This window comes from Chiloscyllium punctatum, chromosome 11, assembly GCF_047496795.1.
Source record: "Chiloscyllium punctatum isolate Juve2018m chromosome 11, sChiPun1.3, whole genome shotgun sequence".
Lineage (NCBI taxonomy): Eukaryota > Metazoa > Chordata > Chondrichthyes > Orectolobiformes > Hemiscylliidae > Chiloscyllium > Chiloscyllium punctatum.
In genome coordinates this window covers 30,198,922-30,217,086 of record NC_092749.1, presented here as the reverse complement: position 1 = coordinate 30,217,086, position 18,165 = coordinate 30,198,922, and the positions used below count along the sequence as shown (strand labels likewise).

General features: G+C 40.2%; 1 protein-coding gene across 2 annotated transcripts in view; it reads right to left on the bottom strand.

Annotated features, from left to right (window-relative positions):
- fmn2b (formin 2b) overlaps positions 1-18,165 on the bottom strand; it is a 482,131-nt gene that overhangs the window by 49,103 nt on the left and 414,863 nt on the right. For both annotated transcript variants that reach the window (XM_072580571.1, XM_072580572.1), the window contains one exon: positions 12,326-12,475. In XM_072580571.1, the coding sequence (XP_072436672.1) occupies positions 12,326-12,475 (150 nt within the window). The remainder of the gene's footprint in view (positions 1-12,325; positions 12,476-18,165) is intronic.

Sequence of the window (18,165 nt, the reverse complement as noted above, 5' to 3'; positions counted from 1 at the left end):
AAAAGTTTTGTTTTACATGCATTACAGGCAGATCATGTGATACAAAGTGCATAAGGGTAATAGAACAGAGTGAAGAGTACAATGTTACAGCTGCACAGATGATGCATAAATAGCAAGGTTAACATTAAATTTGAAATTAAAGAGATCCACTCAGAAGTCTAATAACTGCAGGGAAAGAGCTGTTCTTGAATCTGTTGGTACATGTGTTTACACTTTTGGATCTTCTGCTCGACCGAAGAAGTTGGAAGAGATTATAACTGGGTGGGAGGGGGTCTTTGATTATGTTGGCTGCCTTTCCGAGATAGTGGTAAATACAGGTGGAGTCAATGGATGGAAGGTTGGCTTGTGTGATGGACTGGGCTGTGTTCACAACTTGCTGTCTTTTGTTATGATTGAGGCATTCAAGAGGGCATTGGATGATTACTTAGAAAGAAATGGTGTACAAGGGTATGGGGAAAAGGCATGAGATAGACACTAGGTAATGATGTTCAGTTAAAGAGCCAGTGCAAGTACAATAGACTGAATAAGCCTTCTTCTACACCATAACAATTCAGTATTTCTGTGTGCTTAGAGTGGATGTCACTGTCTTGGGTCAGAGAGGAGGGGATATTTTTCATTCCTTTAAAAGGTTGTAACACTTCTGAAGTTGTCTGAAATCAGAAGACGGTGCCAGTAAGATAACTGAATACTTTTAAGTCAGAGGTGGATAGATTCTGGTTAGGCAAAGGCATTGAATATTATTGGTAATAGGTGGGAATGTGGAATTCAGAACACAAAGAGATCAGCTACGATCTTACCATGTGGCAGGGTAGGCTTGAAAGACCAAACGATCAACTACCTGTTCCTACTATGACTTGTTTCTGCAGTCACAAAAACGCATTCGGAGTAAACCTTAATGTAAAAAATGTTACGTGTAGGCCAGCAGTCACATCTGGTGATCAGATCTGGTTGTCACTAAGAGTTGTGAAATTCTGGCAGCGATTGAATCTTGTTACTTGTAGAAAACTGCTCAGATCCAGTGTTGAGCAACATTTTAAAAGGCTCAATGATGGCCAGCAGACTTCCTTATAACCTTAGAAACTGTTGGGAACATCAACACTCCTCCTTACTCTCAAAATTAAAAATGAACTATTTGGGAATGTGGGGCTCAATGCCTTTGCAATGGTCCATTGTTGCTGATTGCAGTGAGAACTGCAGGCTTTGCCAATCAAGTGAAATGCATCTTAAGACAAGTAACTCAAGCATAATTACGGTCAGGCTCAAACGGTACACTATTCTATTTACCAAACCTTTGAGGAAGCTATTCAGATTCAGAGACATAAATGCCATTAACTCCAAAGTGATAATCATTCCGGGCCATTGTGGGATAATTACTGCCAGATATTCTTCAGCGAACAGATGCTCAACAGGGTTTCATGAGAATTTTCAATCTAGTCTTAGACTAAACAGCAGCCATGTTAACGAAGAGGTTTGAAGACTAAAACAAAAAGTCTTGGCTGCAGTAAGGGCAAGGTCTTCAGCAAGGAAGTGCTTGGATTGGAATGGAACGGAACTACAGCAGGTTGTCCCAAGGCTGTCAATCAGGAAATTTTCTATTGCTGTACCAGAGGAATGTCACAGGGAATGTTCAGGAGTGGCAGGAAAGTCTGTTGACAACTTGAGTACCTGTGGACATTTGCATGCGGTGGACATGCAAAAGATGACCATTGGTAGTCTGAAGCAAAGGCAGAAAGTTAAAGTGAGATTGGGGTGACAAGGTTACGATTAGCTGTAGCATCCAAGTGTCCCCTGTTATCCTGCTCAATTTGGGGCAGACTTAAGTAGTGACTTAAAACTGCAAGACAGTTAGTTGCAGATTCTGTTTTGCTTTCTATGTAATTCAAATTTACGGGACTTTGGCTGTTGGATTCACACTTTAATTTTTTCAAATTAAAGCTAGGAGAAATATAGTCAGCAATGCATTCTTCAGCCAAAAAAAGTTTGGTAATCATTGCAATAGCATTCAAAATTCTGCATATCCTGTGGCGCAAACAAAATAATTTAGTCTCTCAAATCAAAAGTCAATTATGCTGCCAAAATATAGCTTACAGCTCATAAATTCGTCATCGCATCTTTGATAATTAAGTGTCAGTACGTTAAACCTCAACATTCCATTATCCATGATATTTTTAAACAGGGAAAAAAAAATGCTGCTTCAATTTCAGCTACATTAATCACTTACCTGTTTATCGCAAAATAGGAGTTCAACCAAGCTTCAATTCCTTCACCTTGGATTATAGCCACTCAACCCCATCATTCTCCAGTCCATGCAATCCATCTTATTCTGTCTTACTAATGTTTTGGAATGTTTAAAAGCTGTGCTCGCCACATGTCCTTCATAATGATTCTGCATCTTACAATCCATAATTCTATCATCATGGATGAATAAAAAATCCATATGTAGCTCTTTATATTGTGCTGTTAAAGACCACTGTATAAAATAAACATTTCCATCACAACCACCAGACATACCCAAAGTACTTTCCAGCCAACTAAATACTTCATGAAGTGTAATCAATGTTGAAATGTGGGAAATGTGGCAGATAATTTGCATACAGCAAACCCCTATAAACAGCACTCCAAGACTAACCCTAAAGTCAGTATCACAGGGAAACAGATTGAAGGGTTAATATTGGCCAAGGTACACAGAATAACTTCCTCTACTCTTCTTCAAAGTAGAAAGATGGTATCTTTTATATTCATCCAAACAGGTAGACAGCCCTCAGTATGATGTATCATCTGAAAAACGGCACCTCAGACAGAATACTTTCAGGACTACACTAGAGCACTGGCCAAGATATTTGTGCTCAAATCCTGCAGTGGAACTTAAAGCCAGAAATCAGAACAAACTTATGGATTTATTCAGCCAAGTTCACTTAATTTTGGGGAAAAAAAAATCACACCTTTTTAAAATTAAAATAATGAAAATCTGAAACTCTTCACAATGATAATGCACTGGATCAAAAAGGTTTCAATGATAAAAACAATAATTTATCAGACATTCCAAAAGAATTCTACATAGTCAGTTCTACTATAATGCAGTTGTACAACCCTGTGTTATAGAAAAATCATGTTTTAGAAACAGCGCTTAAAGTGTTAGCGATGTAATCACATTACAGCCAACACACACTTTAAAAGTTCATGGTGTGGAAACAGCATTCTCAGTACGCCAATCACATTAGTGAATTCGTGTTGACAACACGTGCGTTATAACAGGATGACCTGTAAAATTTTACAGAAGATATTTTACAACATGCCGCATAAGGAGAAATGATAATTAATCAGCAAAACTTTGGTCAGAGGGACAGTTTTCAAGCGGTGGCCTAAAGACAGAGGGCAAGAGGTGAGAGGCAGAAAGGTTCAGCGAGACAATATCAAGGTGGTGTCATGGATATTCAGAATGCACAAGAGGCCAGAATTGTAAGAACTCTGTTCTCAAAGATTGGTGATATTGGAGAAGGTACAAAAACATAATGATCATAATTATAAATGTGAAGTGTTGTCCGACCTAATGTTAGTGTAACTAGCAAATTTAAATGCGTTAGATGACTGGGCCTTGATAGGAGTCCAGGCAGCAGAGAATTGGAATGTTTAAAGAGGGTGGAAGATGGGAGGCTATCCAGAACACCATTAGAATAGTCAGAAGTGCAATTAGTTTTTTTTTAGCAGATGAGCTGAAGAGGGGAAAAAAGAATTACTACCAAGGGGAAAGTAGGGAGTCATGATAGTGAGAACATGTGCAAAAAACAGGTTTGAATCAACATTGCAAGATACAAAGTCAACACTAGGGCCACAAGCAACATTGTAATAATGGTGGTTCAACACCATTAAAATAGACATGTTTTCCCTTGTTCAAAGAGCTGACTTTGTGATGAACTTGTACTGAATAAAGATTGGAAGCTCCAATGAATAAGAAATTTCAACTTTATTAGTTTAAGAATATCATTCCTACTTTCTGCACCTTCCCAACGGGAGAAGAAAATTGCTTCCATCGTTGGTCTTTATCCAATTTATGTTTAGTTTTGCATGGCCAGAAATAGTAAATGTACATTTTTAAAAATTTAAGTTCCTGAATAATTGGGTGGATAACTGAAACTAATGGTTTAATGAATGTCATGTAACTCTCAAACGGCATGGTTCTGAATTCTGTTGTCGCTTCCTTCTGGCACAACATAGTCGATGGCTGCAATTGAGTGGTCTAAATCATCAGGACAATCAGAATGAAAGAGAGGGGGAATAAAAAAGGACCTTTTCCAAACTTTAGTTTGTTGCTTCAATTTCAGAAGTGCGTGCAGGACAACTTTTACACTGCACAATTTTACATTGACTATGAGGTATGTTTGTTTGAAGTGTGTTGTTTATTTTCCAATAGGCAGGATGGAAGATTAAAAAATATTTGTTGCTGGAAACTGGAGTCTCAACATTTCTGAATAGCCTGACTATATTTAACATATTAAAAAAGTGAGTTCATGGTCGCATGGGAGGATGAAATGGACGATCTGACAACTTGCTGCACAAGTACAATAAAAGCATGATGAAGCTCTTTACTGAGATGGTGAAGGAAAGTTTTGTAACTGCTAATTCACAACATTCATTAAAAGAAAAAGGGTTTCAACATAAGTACTAACACCTAAGAGGCCAGCATTGACAAACTGAGTGCATGCACAGAGCCTGTTAAAAGTAATATTGCTGTAATGGTCAGGCAATGACAATATAATGTATCTTTATAAGTATGCTTGCCCTGCATTCTTTTGTACAAAAGTAGATTCTCATGTGACCTAAATGTATACTCCTTTTACAGTATTGTGACAGTTTTACTAAATTGTGTCCACTGCTAAGACCACATGGAATATTAATTGGAGGAACCTCTGTCTGGTTGCCACAGTGTGACAACTGCTGCTTTTTAGTGACTGAAGGAATGGCTATTGTAGCAAAATAAAGAGATACTCAGACTCACTGATCTGCCAGATGAGATGACACTCGGTTTCTTTTGTTAAGGTTGGATTCCATCCATAGGTCCAAACATAGCTTTAAAAGAAGTGCTGGCAAAATTCAGATCCAAAGAGTCAAGAGACGTGGATTTGGGCAAAGTATGTGCATTTGCTAATTGTAATGTTAAGCACATTTCTCATATGTTTTTCCCCATCCATAGACATCAGTTTTCTTAATTAAGAAGTCTGGAATTTTTGGCTATAGTGCGAAGTGAAATAAAACTGTCACTGCAGTCCTTAAAAAGCAAAGGAGAGCCATTTATCACATTTTTATTAGGCAATAGTACGACTCAAAGTCCATTCTTTCCTTAGGTTGCAACAAGCAGTATGACAATAAAATAGATGCAAAAACTGCTTAGCTCCACACCAAAACCAAACTTGTGGCATAATTCCAGAATCAGGGCCAAACCTGCCTCAGGAAGAGAAGTGGATTGAACGAGTTTGCAAAAACAGGAAGCCATTTCCAAATCTACAAGTTTGAAAAACACGATAAGGTCACGTCATGACAAGTCCAAGTTTGTTCCCAACTTGGATAACAATGAAATATGCTGCATGCAGACAATTCTAGTCTAAGAAGGTTCTCTCATGTAGAACGCACCTCTTGAGATAGAATCGAACAGCAATGTGACTTGTCTACAAGATGAAAGTTTTGTTGTTGTTTCGGTTTGGAATGGAGAGTTTAAGATAAATTCTCATTCCCACCCCATCCTATTTTAAATTCCAGACTTTGAAGTTAACAGTATTATACTTCTTTCTTTGGAGCTGCATTCGCCTGGCTTGGTCCCACACTTGTCTATTTTTAACCTTCTGGTTGATTAATTTGAGGCCCTCTCTAGGTCAATTTATCAGAGAGTGACAATCTCTCAGTACCATCTGCCACCTGTGGCAAGCCTACAGAACATAACGGGGTACAAAATGAAGGACACAAGATAGTGGACAAAAACACATCTCTCCCTAATGCACTCAATGCTTTCTAAGCACGGTTCGAGCAGAATGCCAGCGGCGTGAAGTCACCTGCCCATCAGCCCCAGACTCAGCTGGTTCCCTCTATCACCGCTGCTGCTGTCAGATCAGTCTACCTGAGAGTGAACTCCAAGGAAATGGACAAGCCCAGAGAGACCCTCTGGCCATGTACATAGATCCTGTGAAGACCAGCTGGCTGAGCTATTCAGTGACAACTTCAACCTCTTCTTGCTACAATCCGAAGTCCCCACCTGCTTCAAGATGACCACCATCATCCTGGTACCAAAGAAAGCACATGTAATGTGCCTTAATGACTACCGCCCAGTGCCTCTGACTGCCATAATCATGATGTGTTTCAAGAGGCTGGTCATGGCCCATATTAACTCCAGCCTCCCATGATCCCTGACAATTTGCCTACCAGCAAAATAGATCCACAGTGAATGCCATTTCCTTAGCTCTATACTCATTCCCAAAGCATCTTGATTACAAGGACACCTATATCATAATTCCACTCATTGAAGGCAGAGCTGCAGTCAACATCAAAATCCCTCCCAAACCAAACTCAAAAATGAGAACTAAGTCTCAGCTCCACCCTCTGCAACTGGATCCTCAGCTTCCCGACCCACAGACCATAATCAGTGAAGACAGACAAATGTACTTCCTTCATGATAATCTTCCACACTGGCACCCCATAATGATGCATTCTCAGCCTCCTAATGTACTCCCAGTACATTTATCACTGTGTAGCCAAATTCGATAGGCATGCCATCGACAAGTTTGCTGATGATATCATTGTAATAGAACGGATATTAATCAACTGAGAGTCAGAATACAGGAAAGAGTGTGTGTGCTTGGTGCCATGCTGACAACCTCTCTTTCAGTGTCAGCAAAAGTAGAGAATTGATTACTGACTTCAGGAAGAGGAGGAAGAGGAGGAAGACACCCCCCCCCCCCCCCCAATCTACATCAGTGGAGGTGGAAATGGTTCAAAGTGTCAAGCTCCTCAGAGTGACAATAACCGACATCGCTCCTGGACCTCCCTCGGAGATGCTACAGTCAAGACAACGCCTCTTCCTCTGAAGGCTCAGGTAATTTGGCGCGTCCGTAAGGACTCTCACCATCATGTACAGATGCACCACAGAAACCATTCTATCCAGGTGAACAATAGGTTGGTACGGCAACCGCTCTGCGCAGGATCCTAAGAAATTACAGAAGGTTTTGTTAACAGCGCAGACCATCATGGAAGTCAACCTCCTATCCATTAACACTTCTCATTGCCATGGATAGGCTGCCAACATTCTCAAAGATTCATCCCACCCCGGTGATGCTCTCTTCCAACCTCTTTCGTAAGGGAGAAGATACAGAAGCTTGAATACATGCACCAGCAGTTTCTAGAACAGCCTCTTCCCTACTGTTATTAGACTCCTGAATGGACCTCTCTAACTTCAAATCCAATGTTGATCTTGCTTTGTGCTTCTCCTGTGCAACTGTAACCTTGTATGCCTTGCTCTGAGCACTCGAGATCTGCCTGTACTGCTCGCAAAACAAAGATTTTCAGTGTAATTAGGAACATGTGGCTACAATAAATCAAATGAAACTCTGCCCTTTCGATTTACAAAAGGAGGCGGCTCCACATTTCTGACAGAAGATTCTGATCGGGCTCATTCTGAAACATAGAGCTGTACTTCCATTCTGGCAGTTCCTTCTTACTGTCCTACCCCCTTTCAACAGCAGTTACGTGCTGTTTTTGGAAGTTAACATCCAGCCAGCCACATTTATGTTGCTGTCAAATAGCAGGTATGAGTTAGGCATGAGGTTAAGGTGCTCAGTGGGGGTTTACAGTGCTAGATGGGGAGACATGGTGGCTCAGTGATTAGCACTGCTGCCTCACAGCACAAGGGACCCGGGTTTGATTCGAACCTTGGGTGACTGTCTGTGAGGAGTTTGTACATTTTCCCCATGTCTACATGGGTTTTCTTTGGATGCTCTGGTTTTCTCCCACAGTCCAAAGATGTGCAGTTTGGTGAATTGGCCATGCTAAATTGCCCATAGTGTCCAGAGATGTGTAGGTTAAGTGCATTAGTCAGGAGAAGAGTAGAGGAACGGGTCTGGCTGGGTTAGTCTTTGGAGGATCAGTGTGAACTTGTTCGGCCAAAGAACCGGTTTCCACACTGTAGGGACTCCATGATTCTATGTGCACTGGGTGGGGTACTAGTTGAGTAGAATGCGAGGTGAGCAGGTGCTAAATGTCCACAGGATAGGGTGCTAGAGATAGGGGCCAGGTGTACAGGATATAGAATACCAAGTTGGTTTATATACCAGTATGCAAGGTAGCAAAGGGGCAAGGTGAGAAAAGGACCAGGTAAGCAAGGAGCCAGGTAAGTAATGCAATGCTTAGAGCATTTTGGGGCGGATGGAGAAAATCAAGTCCAACAGAACAGGGTGGGTTCTGTCCCAGAGATGGGGGTCTGGGTTGGGTTGGGTCCAACAGGATTGAGGGGGGAGCTGGGATGCACAGGTGGTCTAGGAAAGGTATATTGGGGATGCATGAAGTAAGTATGGGATCTGTTGAATCATTTCTCAGGAGTTAGCTGATGCATTTAATGGTTGTAACTTTTCCTGAGAAATTATTTGCTTAATTTCAGCAGAACCCTCCAAGTTCTCAGATATAAATGAAGACTTTGAGTGTTCCAGGTGAAAAGGAATTGTTTAGCAGAATCTTCAATTTCCTCGGCAATTCCTTTGGAGTCTACTAAGGTGGGAATTCCACAGGGACCCATGCGCAACTCCCAACCATGCTGGAACAACTGTCTAGCCATCAGCAGATCTGTGCCTCCTTCACTAGTACCTGCATGTCTGCTAGTGAACAGTCAACAAGTATTGAAATTGCATGTTCTGCTCACATGGTATACATTAATTAGTAAGGAAGTTCCCCAGAACGAGAGAGAATTGAATTTAACAGTTCACGTATTTTACACCTTGAACTATTTTACTAAGTTGAAGGTGTGATACAAAAACAAGTTAACTTGTGCACAACTGGGAAATGGGGTGCTGGGAGTCAGGTCAAAGGGATTGGAAGGGTGGAGAGTTCTTCTTGCATGGTTCTTCAGAATCTTGTCTCAATTAGCTACTGACTTGTAAGTTGCCACCAAAATGCTGGATTGTAATATGTGTTTTCAACTTAAGACAGTAAATTTGTGCAGTATTGCCTCCTGGTATAAATGAAGAGAAACCAAACCATTTCCTATTTGGAATATCTTTCTACTTTGGAACTCTCCCCACTTTGGGGGATTTTATGGTTGGTAAAAACGTGTTTAGCACATTTGAATACAAATAAGGGTAAAGTGTTTGCAGACCCGGAGGATTCAGGTTATCTCTCAGAGAGAAACGACTTGCGGTCATTTAACCTGAGAGTTAATACATCTCAGACGAAGAGTGAGGCGGAGAAGGCCGTACCTTCATGGTAACCCGGGTCAATGCAGAAATTGAACCCACACTGTTGGCATCACTCTGCATAGCAAACCAGCCTTCTAGCCAACTAAGCCAAGCAAATCCCTTGTACACACAATAATCAAATGGTTATGTTGATGCACTGATAGAATATGCCAGGATTTTCCAAAGTTTAGGACACCAAGTGTTACCGCAAACTTAAATTTTGGGGTCTCAAGTTGTCAGGAAGCAATGACGGCTGTCAAGGTCTGACCAAGTTATAGCTGCAGTATGGCTGTCCAACCACATTCTCCATTCTTACTCAGGGTCACAGAGAGAAAAAGTTTGAGGAGCACTGCAATGTGCTCTGGACTCTCAGAGCTTTGCTTGCGTCGGTTTTGTGTCTCAGTTAAGTTTTCCAGATCAGCAGGACGAAAGGCAAATCCAGCAAGAAAGAAAATTGCCCATAGGTCACTCATATGCCTGACACACAAATGAAATGATATTGGGAAACTGTTGGGAATATGCCATCTGAATATTTGTTTCAAATCTAGAGGTAGAATGGAGAGCTAAGGATATGTTGTAACAGGAAAGAGACAAAAATGACACCACACACATTTTCCAAAGTACACCTCAACTGCTTTCAGCAACTTACAAAACCACTGAGGTAATGTAACTCACACCAAACTCCTTTTCTTCAAAAAAGACAGTCATCACAGAGAACATGTCCAAGTTACTTGTTTTTCATTTTTATTAAAAAATGTTTTGTATTATATTTTCCAGCAGTCTGATAGATAGTTTGCCAGAAATACTAATATATTCCAACAGTTAAAAGCAGTGGGTGAAATCGGGAGGTGAGCAGAGACTTTGTATTCTCCTACCTAGAGTTTTTATTACAAACAAATGTCAAAAAAAAAACAAAGAAGCCACAGCTGTGGTCTTTGTGGTAATACAACATAACAACCCACCAGTGTTGAGTAATGTCCTCTGGCTTTGCTTTAACAAAGTATCCTGACATGTAAGCAAAGGTGGAAACTGAGCCCACTATTTTCAAAATGCTTCACCAAAAGTGTGAACTCTAGAGCATGTGGTTCACAGCAGAAGAAAACACAAATCAATCATGCTGGTTTAAACAAAAGGTGTCCTTTTCTCCCCCCCACCCCCAATCCGATGCAGTTAGGTACCTGATATTTGTTAGAAGTTAGGTAAGTGGATTCTTCTGTATTCCACAGGTATGCAGCAAACTTTAACATGCATGTCCTATTCAATTAGGTGGACAGTTCTATAAGGACCACAATCCTGCTTTTTCAAACAAATTGTTTGGTTGAAGGCATCTTTCAAAATAGATAAGCGACTTATGGACACATATCCTACTTCTGTGTGTATTTTCCATGTAAGATGCTATTCATTGAATAAAATAAAATTAAAGAAAACCATTTATGGCAAAGTACCAGCTAGTTCTTAAGTATGTTCGATTTTATTGGACTAAATATTTCCAGCTATATTGTTTAAGAAATTTCAAAAATTTAATGCAGATCTAGTTCCACACCAAGGCATCTGGCAAGCAACGTACAGATACAGCTGGATTCTCCACAGTAAGAACTGTATGGAATTGGGGAATTTAAGACTTGTTTCCCTGCAGTGTGGAAACAGGCCAATTGGCCCAACAAGTTCACACCGACCCTCCGAAGAGTAACCCACCCAGACCCATTTCCCTACATTTACCCCTGACTAATGCACTCAACACTATGGGTAGGTTAGCATGGCCAATTCACCTGATCTGCACATCTTTGGGTTGTGGGAGGAAACCGGAGCACCTGGAGGAAACCCACGCAGACACGGAGAGAATGTGCAAACTCCACACAGTCGCCAGAGACGGGAATTGAACCCGAGTCTCTGGTACTATGAGGCAGCAGTGCTAACCACTGAGCTACCATGCTTCTTCTAGAACTATTCAGGAAAGATCACAATCTTTTGTTTGCATTCATTCGTCAGGACTAAGGGGAAGACAGCAATGGAAAGGATGCCAGGGGAACGAAAGGATGAAAACTACAACTAAAAATATAATGCATATGGATAGAGCCCTTTACTCTAAGATGGAATGTCTGGGACATTAATTAGAAGAGATTACAAATGGTCAAATTGACACGAACAGGACCTCGTGTGTGAGTGTGAGTTCAGCTTCATCCTCTTTTACATCATGTTACATAAAAGATCTAGTTGCCTTTCTATAGGTCTGATATTATTAAATTAGAAAGGGTGCAGAAAAGATTTACTAATGATGTTACCAGGACTGGAGGATTGGAGCTATAAGGGGAGGCTGGGACCTTTTTCCATGGAGCATGGGAGGTTGAGGGGTAACCTTAGAGAGGTTTATAAAATCAAGAGTGGCATTGATAAAATCAATTGTAAAGGTCTTTTCCCTAGCGACGCGGAGTTCAAAACTAGAGAGCACAGATTTACAAGGTGGGGGGGGGGGGGGGGAAACTTGTCCACACAGAGGTTCATGTGTATATGCAGTTAAATGCCAGTGAAGGTGGTAGATGCAGACGTAGTTACAACATTTAAAATACATTTTGACTGGATAATGAATAGGAAAGGTTTAGGTGGATATGGACCAAATGCAGACAAAGGGACTAGTTTAGTTTGGCTCTATATTGTCTACAATCTCTTGATTGATCAAAACTTTATTAAGTCATAAGCAATCTTAAAACAAATGTTGACTCCTGGTCAGGACAGTGACTCTCAAATTTACAGATAGAGAGTTAGGGAGAGATAGACAGGTGAAAACAGACAGTGGGAGTGGCCTGGCCAACAGGAATGCACAAAACACCATACTGAAATTAAGGAAATGTCAAACAATGTTAGTAAAAAGAAAAACTGAAAAGACTGAATATACTTACTTTTCCTTAAGAATAACTTTGCTTTCCTTTCTCCAGTAGTCTTTGAAGTCTGAGCAAAACTCATACCACAGGGTAAATAAGTGATTTGGAGTGACTTCTTTATCTCCAGACTTTGGCTTCATGCTAAAATATGCTGCTGTGTCCAAGAAGCTGACAAAAGGAAACAATATAATCAAAACAAGCTCAAAATACATTTTTAAACTTCTGCTATTCGTCAGTAATAATTTGCATTGAAGAGAAGCACATTGCATTTAAACAATCTTAAACCAATTTTATTTCACAACATCTTGGAGCAGAACTCCAATAGCTCTGAGTACTGCTGCAATTCATATTAATCATTGCAATCCCTCAGCCTGAACATTTCAGGTGATGTATTCCTTCATATCATTGAATGCAAGAGGATACCTCAGAGATGATCCCTTTGGAAGACAAAAGGGATAGCTCTAGCACATTTGACTGTAAATCATTTTCATGTCTGACGAGATTATAAAAGCCAAACATGTGAGCTCATTATTTTAAATGTTGAAACCAAATGGCAAATAATTTTCTCCTGGAAGATACTGTATTCTTCACAATTCAGATAATCAGCAGCTTGGGACTTTAGCTTACACAATATTACCATGCAAACTAAATACATTGCCACCTTCACTGCTAGCTCACTTTTAGCTAGAATCTTTTCTCATACAACAGCCAGCAATAACTACTCCTTAATCTCTGTCAATGCTCTTAACCTGTGTAATTGCAATGGTATGACTTCAATATTTAATGCTATTAAAATAAGTTGATTAAGCATAGAAGACATTCAAAATTGTATGCTCACCTGTAACACTATATGAAAACAATAGTGGAGGATAATTAATTAGTAACATTTAAAAATGGAATGGTTGGCTCCTTGTAAAGGTAACATTTGCACAGTTTATGGTGCGGGTGATGATAATTGGAAAAATTCACCTTTGGTGAAGGGTTTGGCGTTTTATTGGCTTGCAGGACATAAAATGCATTGAACCTGCTCTATCATTCAATTAGGTCACAGCTTCAGTGCCACATTACTGCCTACCACCTCTTCACTCTTGAATCCCCTAGCAATTAAAAGTCAGTCTAATTCAGCCTCAAATACATTCAACAATCCAGCCTCCACTGCTCTCCAAGGACAATTATTCCAAAGACTAATGATGCTCGGAAGAAATTCCTTGCCATTTCATGTTAAATGGCAGGGCTCTTATTTTTAAACCGTGCCCCCAGTTTTAGAGTTCCCTATAAGCTGGAGCATCTTCCCAGCATCTATCCTCAGAACCTTGTATGTTACAATAAGAAAATATCTCTGTACAATCAATCAATAAAAAACAAACTCACATACCCCATGCTCTAATCTCTACAACAGAGATTAAGGGAGGATATATTTAAGGAAGAACTTTGACACTTGGTTACCAGCATGCAGAAGATTTTACTCAGAAAAAGTCTTCTTTAAATAGTGGTTCTTCAACTGTGAGATTTCAGAAGACCAATGCCATCCTCCCAAGAGGAGGAGGGATCACCCAATTTATCCATATCAGCTCATGAAAACAATCACAATAAAGCTGTAAGCATACAGACGGATTTAGATGCAATAAGCCATATAGCTTATTTGTTAACTTATCGGATTTGGAATATAACTTCTTGATCTCACCAATTTAATTAAGACCACCAGGACTTAACATTCCTCTGGGACTGAAAAGTCCTGACTGAAAAATTGGTGGCTGAGTGCAGTTTAAAGATTTTGGCGAATAAAAATATCTTCACTGCTGCCACACTGGCTGAAGTACTCAAGATCTACAGGATCACTACGTAAATTTGACAATGGTTGTACAGTAGGTTTACTGATCTTATAACTAAGCAAGAACTGCAAAGGAATGATCATTGTACATGTTTTCATATTTGAACAAAGACATTTTGCTGCACACCTATAATTTTTAATTATCCCTGGGAAGATCAAGTGGAAGTTAGGAAAGAAAACTGCTTACTACCTTGTATGGCCCATCATGCAATTGACATAAATATTAAATACATCACAGCAGAGCTGCTGCACCAAGGGCATGTTACAAGTCCTGAAAGACCACCCAACAGAAGCAGAGATTCCAAGATGCCAAGCAAATAAAGCAAAGTGAAACAAGGGAAGCAATTTGACATTTTGCATTACAAACCACATATCTTCATGGAATGGAACTACTTTGCAAAAAGAGATCTTAATTATAGTAAAGTAGACAGAACCACATGTGCAATTAATTGGTCCCAGGACAAATTACAAATCCAATGCTTATTCACAGATAAAAGACCTGAACAGTTAAAGCATGCAGCATTGTTTGTCCAGATGCCAGGCTGATGCTACATCTCTCCCAAGGTGCCTGAAGCAAGCCACTGTAAGCTCAACATATACAGCCAGAGCACAATTGCCAATGCAGCAGCAACAAAGATCTCAATTCATGTCACGTAAAGCTCTAACCCATTTCATTGTCAATTTCACAGAAACTGGCTAAATGAGAAATCCTTGGACCCATGAGAAGCTGCATCCTGGCATCTCCGCATTGCCAGCCTCCTCCTTTACTTCACCCCCAAGTGACTGAAATCCTCACTCTTGCCTTGTTGCCTCCTGATTTGATTATTCCAATGGTCTCCAGTACGTCATTCTTAAATATTCATAATTATCAATGCATCTTAAAGGGCATTGACCTGCAATGCACTTCCTCTTCCCTCAATGCTGCAAATTTGTAGTTCTTAGACTTTCACTTAAATTTCACCAGGCTCCCCTTTTCCCTAGTTATGTCAGGACCTCCATTCCTACACCTTACCACTAAATTCTCTTTTTCACTGACTTCGCCCTCTTCCAAACTCCCTTCCCTTTGCATTACCATTAGTACCTGTACCTTTAGCTATCTAGGCCCCAAAGTTCTGGGGTTGCCACCTTAAAGCATTTGCTTTCAGTCTTCAAAGTTCTCTTTGGACACTTTTACTCAGGTCTCTGGAGCCTTCCCCATTGGCTTGAAGTCCATTTTTCCTCCCACTTTTCTGAAGTGCTTTGAAATGCTTTCCCAAGTTCAATGTATTCTGCAGATACACAGAATAACTGTCGCTGTAAATGCCTTCCTTTGGGAAGAGGGAACCAAAATGAAGGTTGGAGTTGCTTATCATTTGGGTGTGGTAGACATGGATCACTTCATTGAAAGCTATTCTGCGTCAGTTTTAAAAAAAATACAGGTTCCAACAACTCCAATGTGTGTATTTGAAAGTCTTTCTAACCACCATTACGCATCAAGTGTTTAAAGAACATTTAAAACAAATTTCACAACTCTCATTCATTATTTTTGAAGGTGAACAAAATGTGGTGCAATGTTTGTAGTGCAAAATGTTGAGTAATGGTCGTTTAAACACAAAGCAGCCTCGCTATCTACTCTTTATATTAATGGTACTGCCCTTCTTCTCATTCACCCCATGCCCTGCCACGCCCAACAATCAATATCTTGGGAGGCTACCACTGAACAGGTAGCAATAGTGTTCAAATTATTGGATAAGAGCAAGGGAGAGGTTGGGAACTTTGCAGTCAGTGGCTCATCTCGAACTCACAAAACCTCTTTCATGCACAAAAGGCTCAGGTAAGATGTGCAATGGAAGACTCTGATTTTGACTCTAGACATGAAAAGGTATATTCAAGAAGCTTGAGATCACTGAAGCAACAGCAGTTTGCTTGTCTGATGCCCCAACTTTAGAAACAAATATTTTACTACCACAACATGGTGTGCACAGCAACATCTAGCTTGTACACATTGCAGCCTAAGTTCCTTAACACTTCCCTACCAAGCACATAATAAATCATGTATCTTTGATTTCCTGGTTTAAGCGTCTGGAATTCCTGTCTTAATTTTATAGTAGTAGCATCACTTGAAGGACTGCAGCAATTTGGGGAGAAGGTCATATCCTGATTGCAAGTAGGTTTAACATGGTACAGGTAGTTCTTCTCCTACATGCGAATCGGCTATAACAAGATTGATGAATTGTGGCAGTTGCTTACATATGAACGTTCTGCTGAGTGGGTATATGGGGTTTGCCATAGTATGATCTACTATGGCGCGATTTCTATAGCAGTTGCCCATAATGCAATTTTCTATATCACAAGGTTGCAGAGGAACACAACTGTCGCGTTATAGAATGACCTGGACCTGCAACCCCTCGCCTGTCTTTTCGGATCACTGGATTTGCCCTTAACTAATGAATTATTTCTGATCAGCATTTCTGTAGTCTCTTTTGTTTTGTCAGTCCTGTAGCACCCACTTGCCTCAAGCATTAGTAAAAAGCAGAGAGATTGTTTCTATTGACTCTTCAGCAATATCCACTGATTTTCATATCATCGATTTTTACCATCAACAGTCTGGTTGCCCCATTGCTTTGGACAACTTATTTTTGTTTGCCAATATTGCTGTATCATTGGTGGATTTAGGACTTATCATTAATAAGGAAACTTCACATTTAGCAGAATTTCCCAATGATGCTGCTGCTGAATTCAAACAAGTTCCATGGCTTATGTAGCTTTACATCTTTCAAGCTTCTCAAACTTGCATCACAGAAAGAAGAACGAGCGAGAGGGAGTGGGAGAACAGGTGGGGAGAGAGGGGGAAAAGTTACATTGGGGGAGATGAAATTGATTGAGATCAAGGTTGATGTAAAATTCTAGAAGGTGTATGTTGGCGGAAGTTGAGGGGTGCAGCCATCGACGCTGAGAAAGGAGCGGTTGAAGCAAACAGTACAAGAAGCCAACATCAAAAGAACAAGGAAATGTTGAGATTGGAGGCACAGGTAGTTCTGGTGGAGACAGAGGGGAGGGTCAAGGCCAGGTAAACCTTAAACATAAAGCTGAGAATATTAGTTCTGAGGTAAGGAAAACTGCAAAGCTAATGATAGGGAGAAAGAGCATAGTGGGATTTAAATGGGATGCAACACAAACAGCAGAACTTTGAATTAGCTGAAGTTGATGGAGATGGAGGTAGGTAGGTCAGTCAGCAGCATGGCTAATTTTTGAATTGACAAAGTCCTTGACGAGAATCTAAGCAGATGAATGGTTATGTAGATGGAGGCAAAATTATATTATAAAAGTGTGGCACTACAAAACAAATAAGGAGAAGAGTCAACCCTTTATCTTTAGGAGCACATCTGCAGTTTCAATAGAAAGTTGAAGTTACGATGAGTGTTAGACAAGACCTGGTTAGCGTACTTCCTTGGTAGAAAGGGCTGATGCATTTTTACACTGTGAACATTTAACTGAGCAAATGATGACTCAAAAACTAGACTTTGCACAAGTCGCCAGATATGATACATACATCAACTAGAGGAAAAGACAACAGCTAAGGATAGATCCTTGGATGAATTGAAGAGGTAAAGACACTAGGACCGAAAAAGAAACTACTCAGGAAAAGTTCTACCTATGATTGGATTTCTGAGAGTGAATCTGATCGAGAAAGTGGCCTTGATGAGATGGACAATGAAATGTGTTGGAGGAGAGTGCTGCCATCTAAGGTTATCCAGAGAAAGGAAAAATGAAGGCTTTCAAGTTGGGACCATAAAGCACCACTAATATTAACAGTGAAGAGCCGCATCTCCCTTAAAATTACCACTATCCCATGCACAACTTGATAATCGAGTCTGATACATTGAACAAAGCAGATACTAATTGAGCAATCAACTTTTTATTCAACCATTTAATAAAGACTGCTCAGTGATTACAGATTAATCATTTGCAATCATTTGCTAACTGTGTTGCTGCTAAAAGCTGCACCACAAAGTGTCTTGGGTAATGTGATGTGGTTTCTAATCTT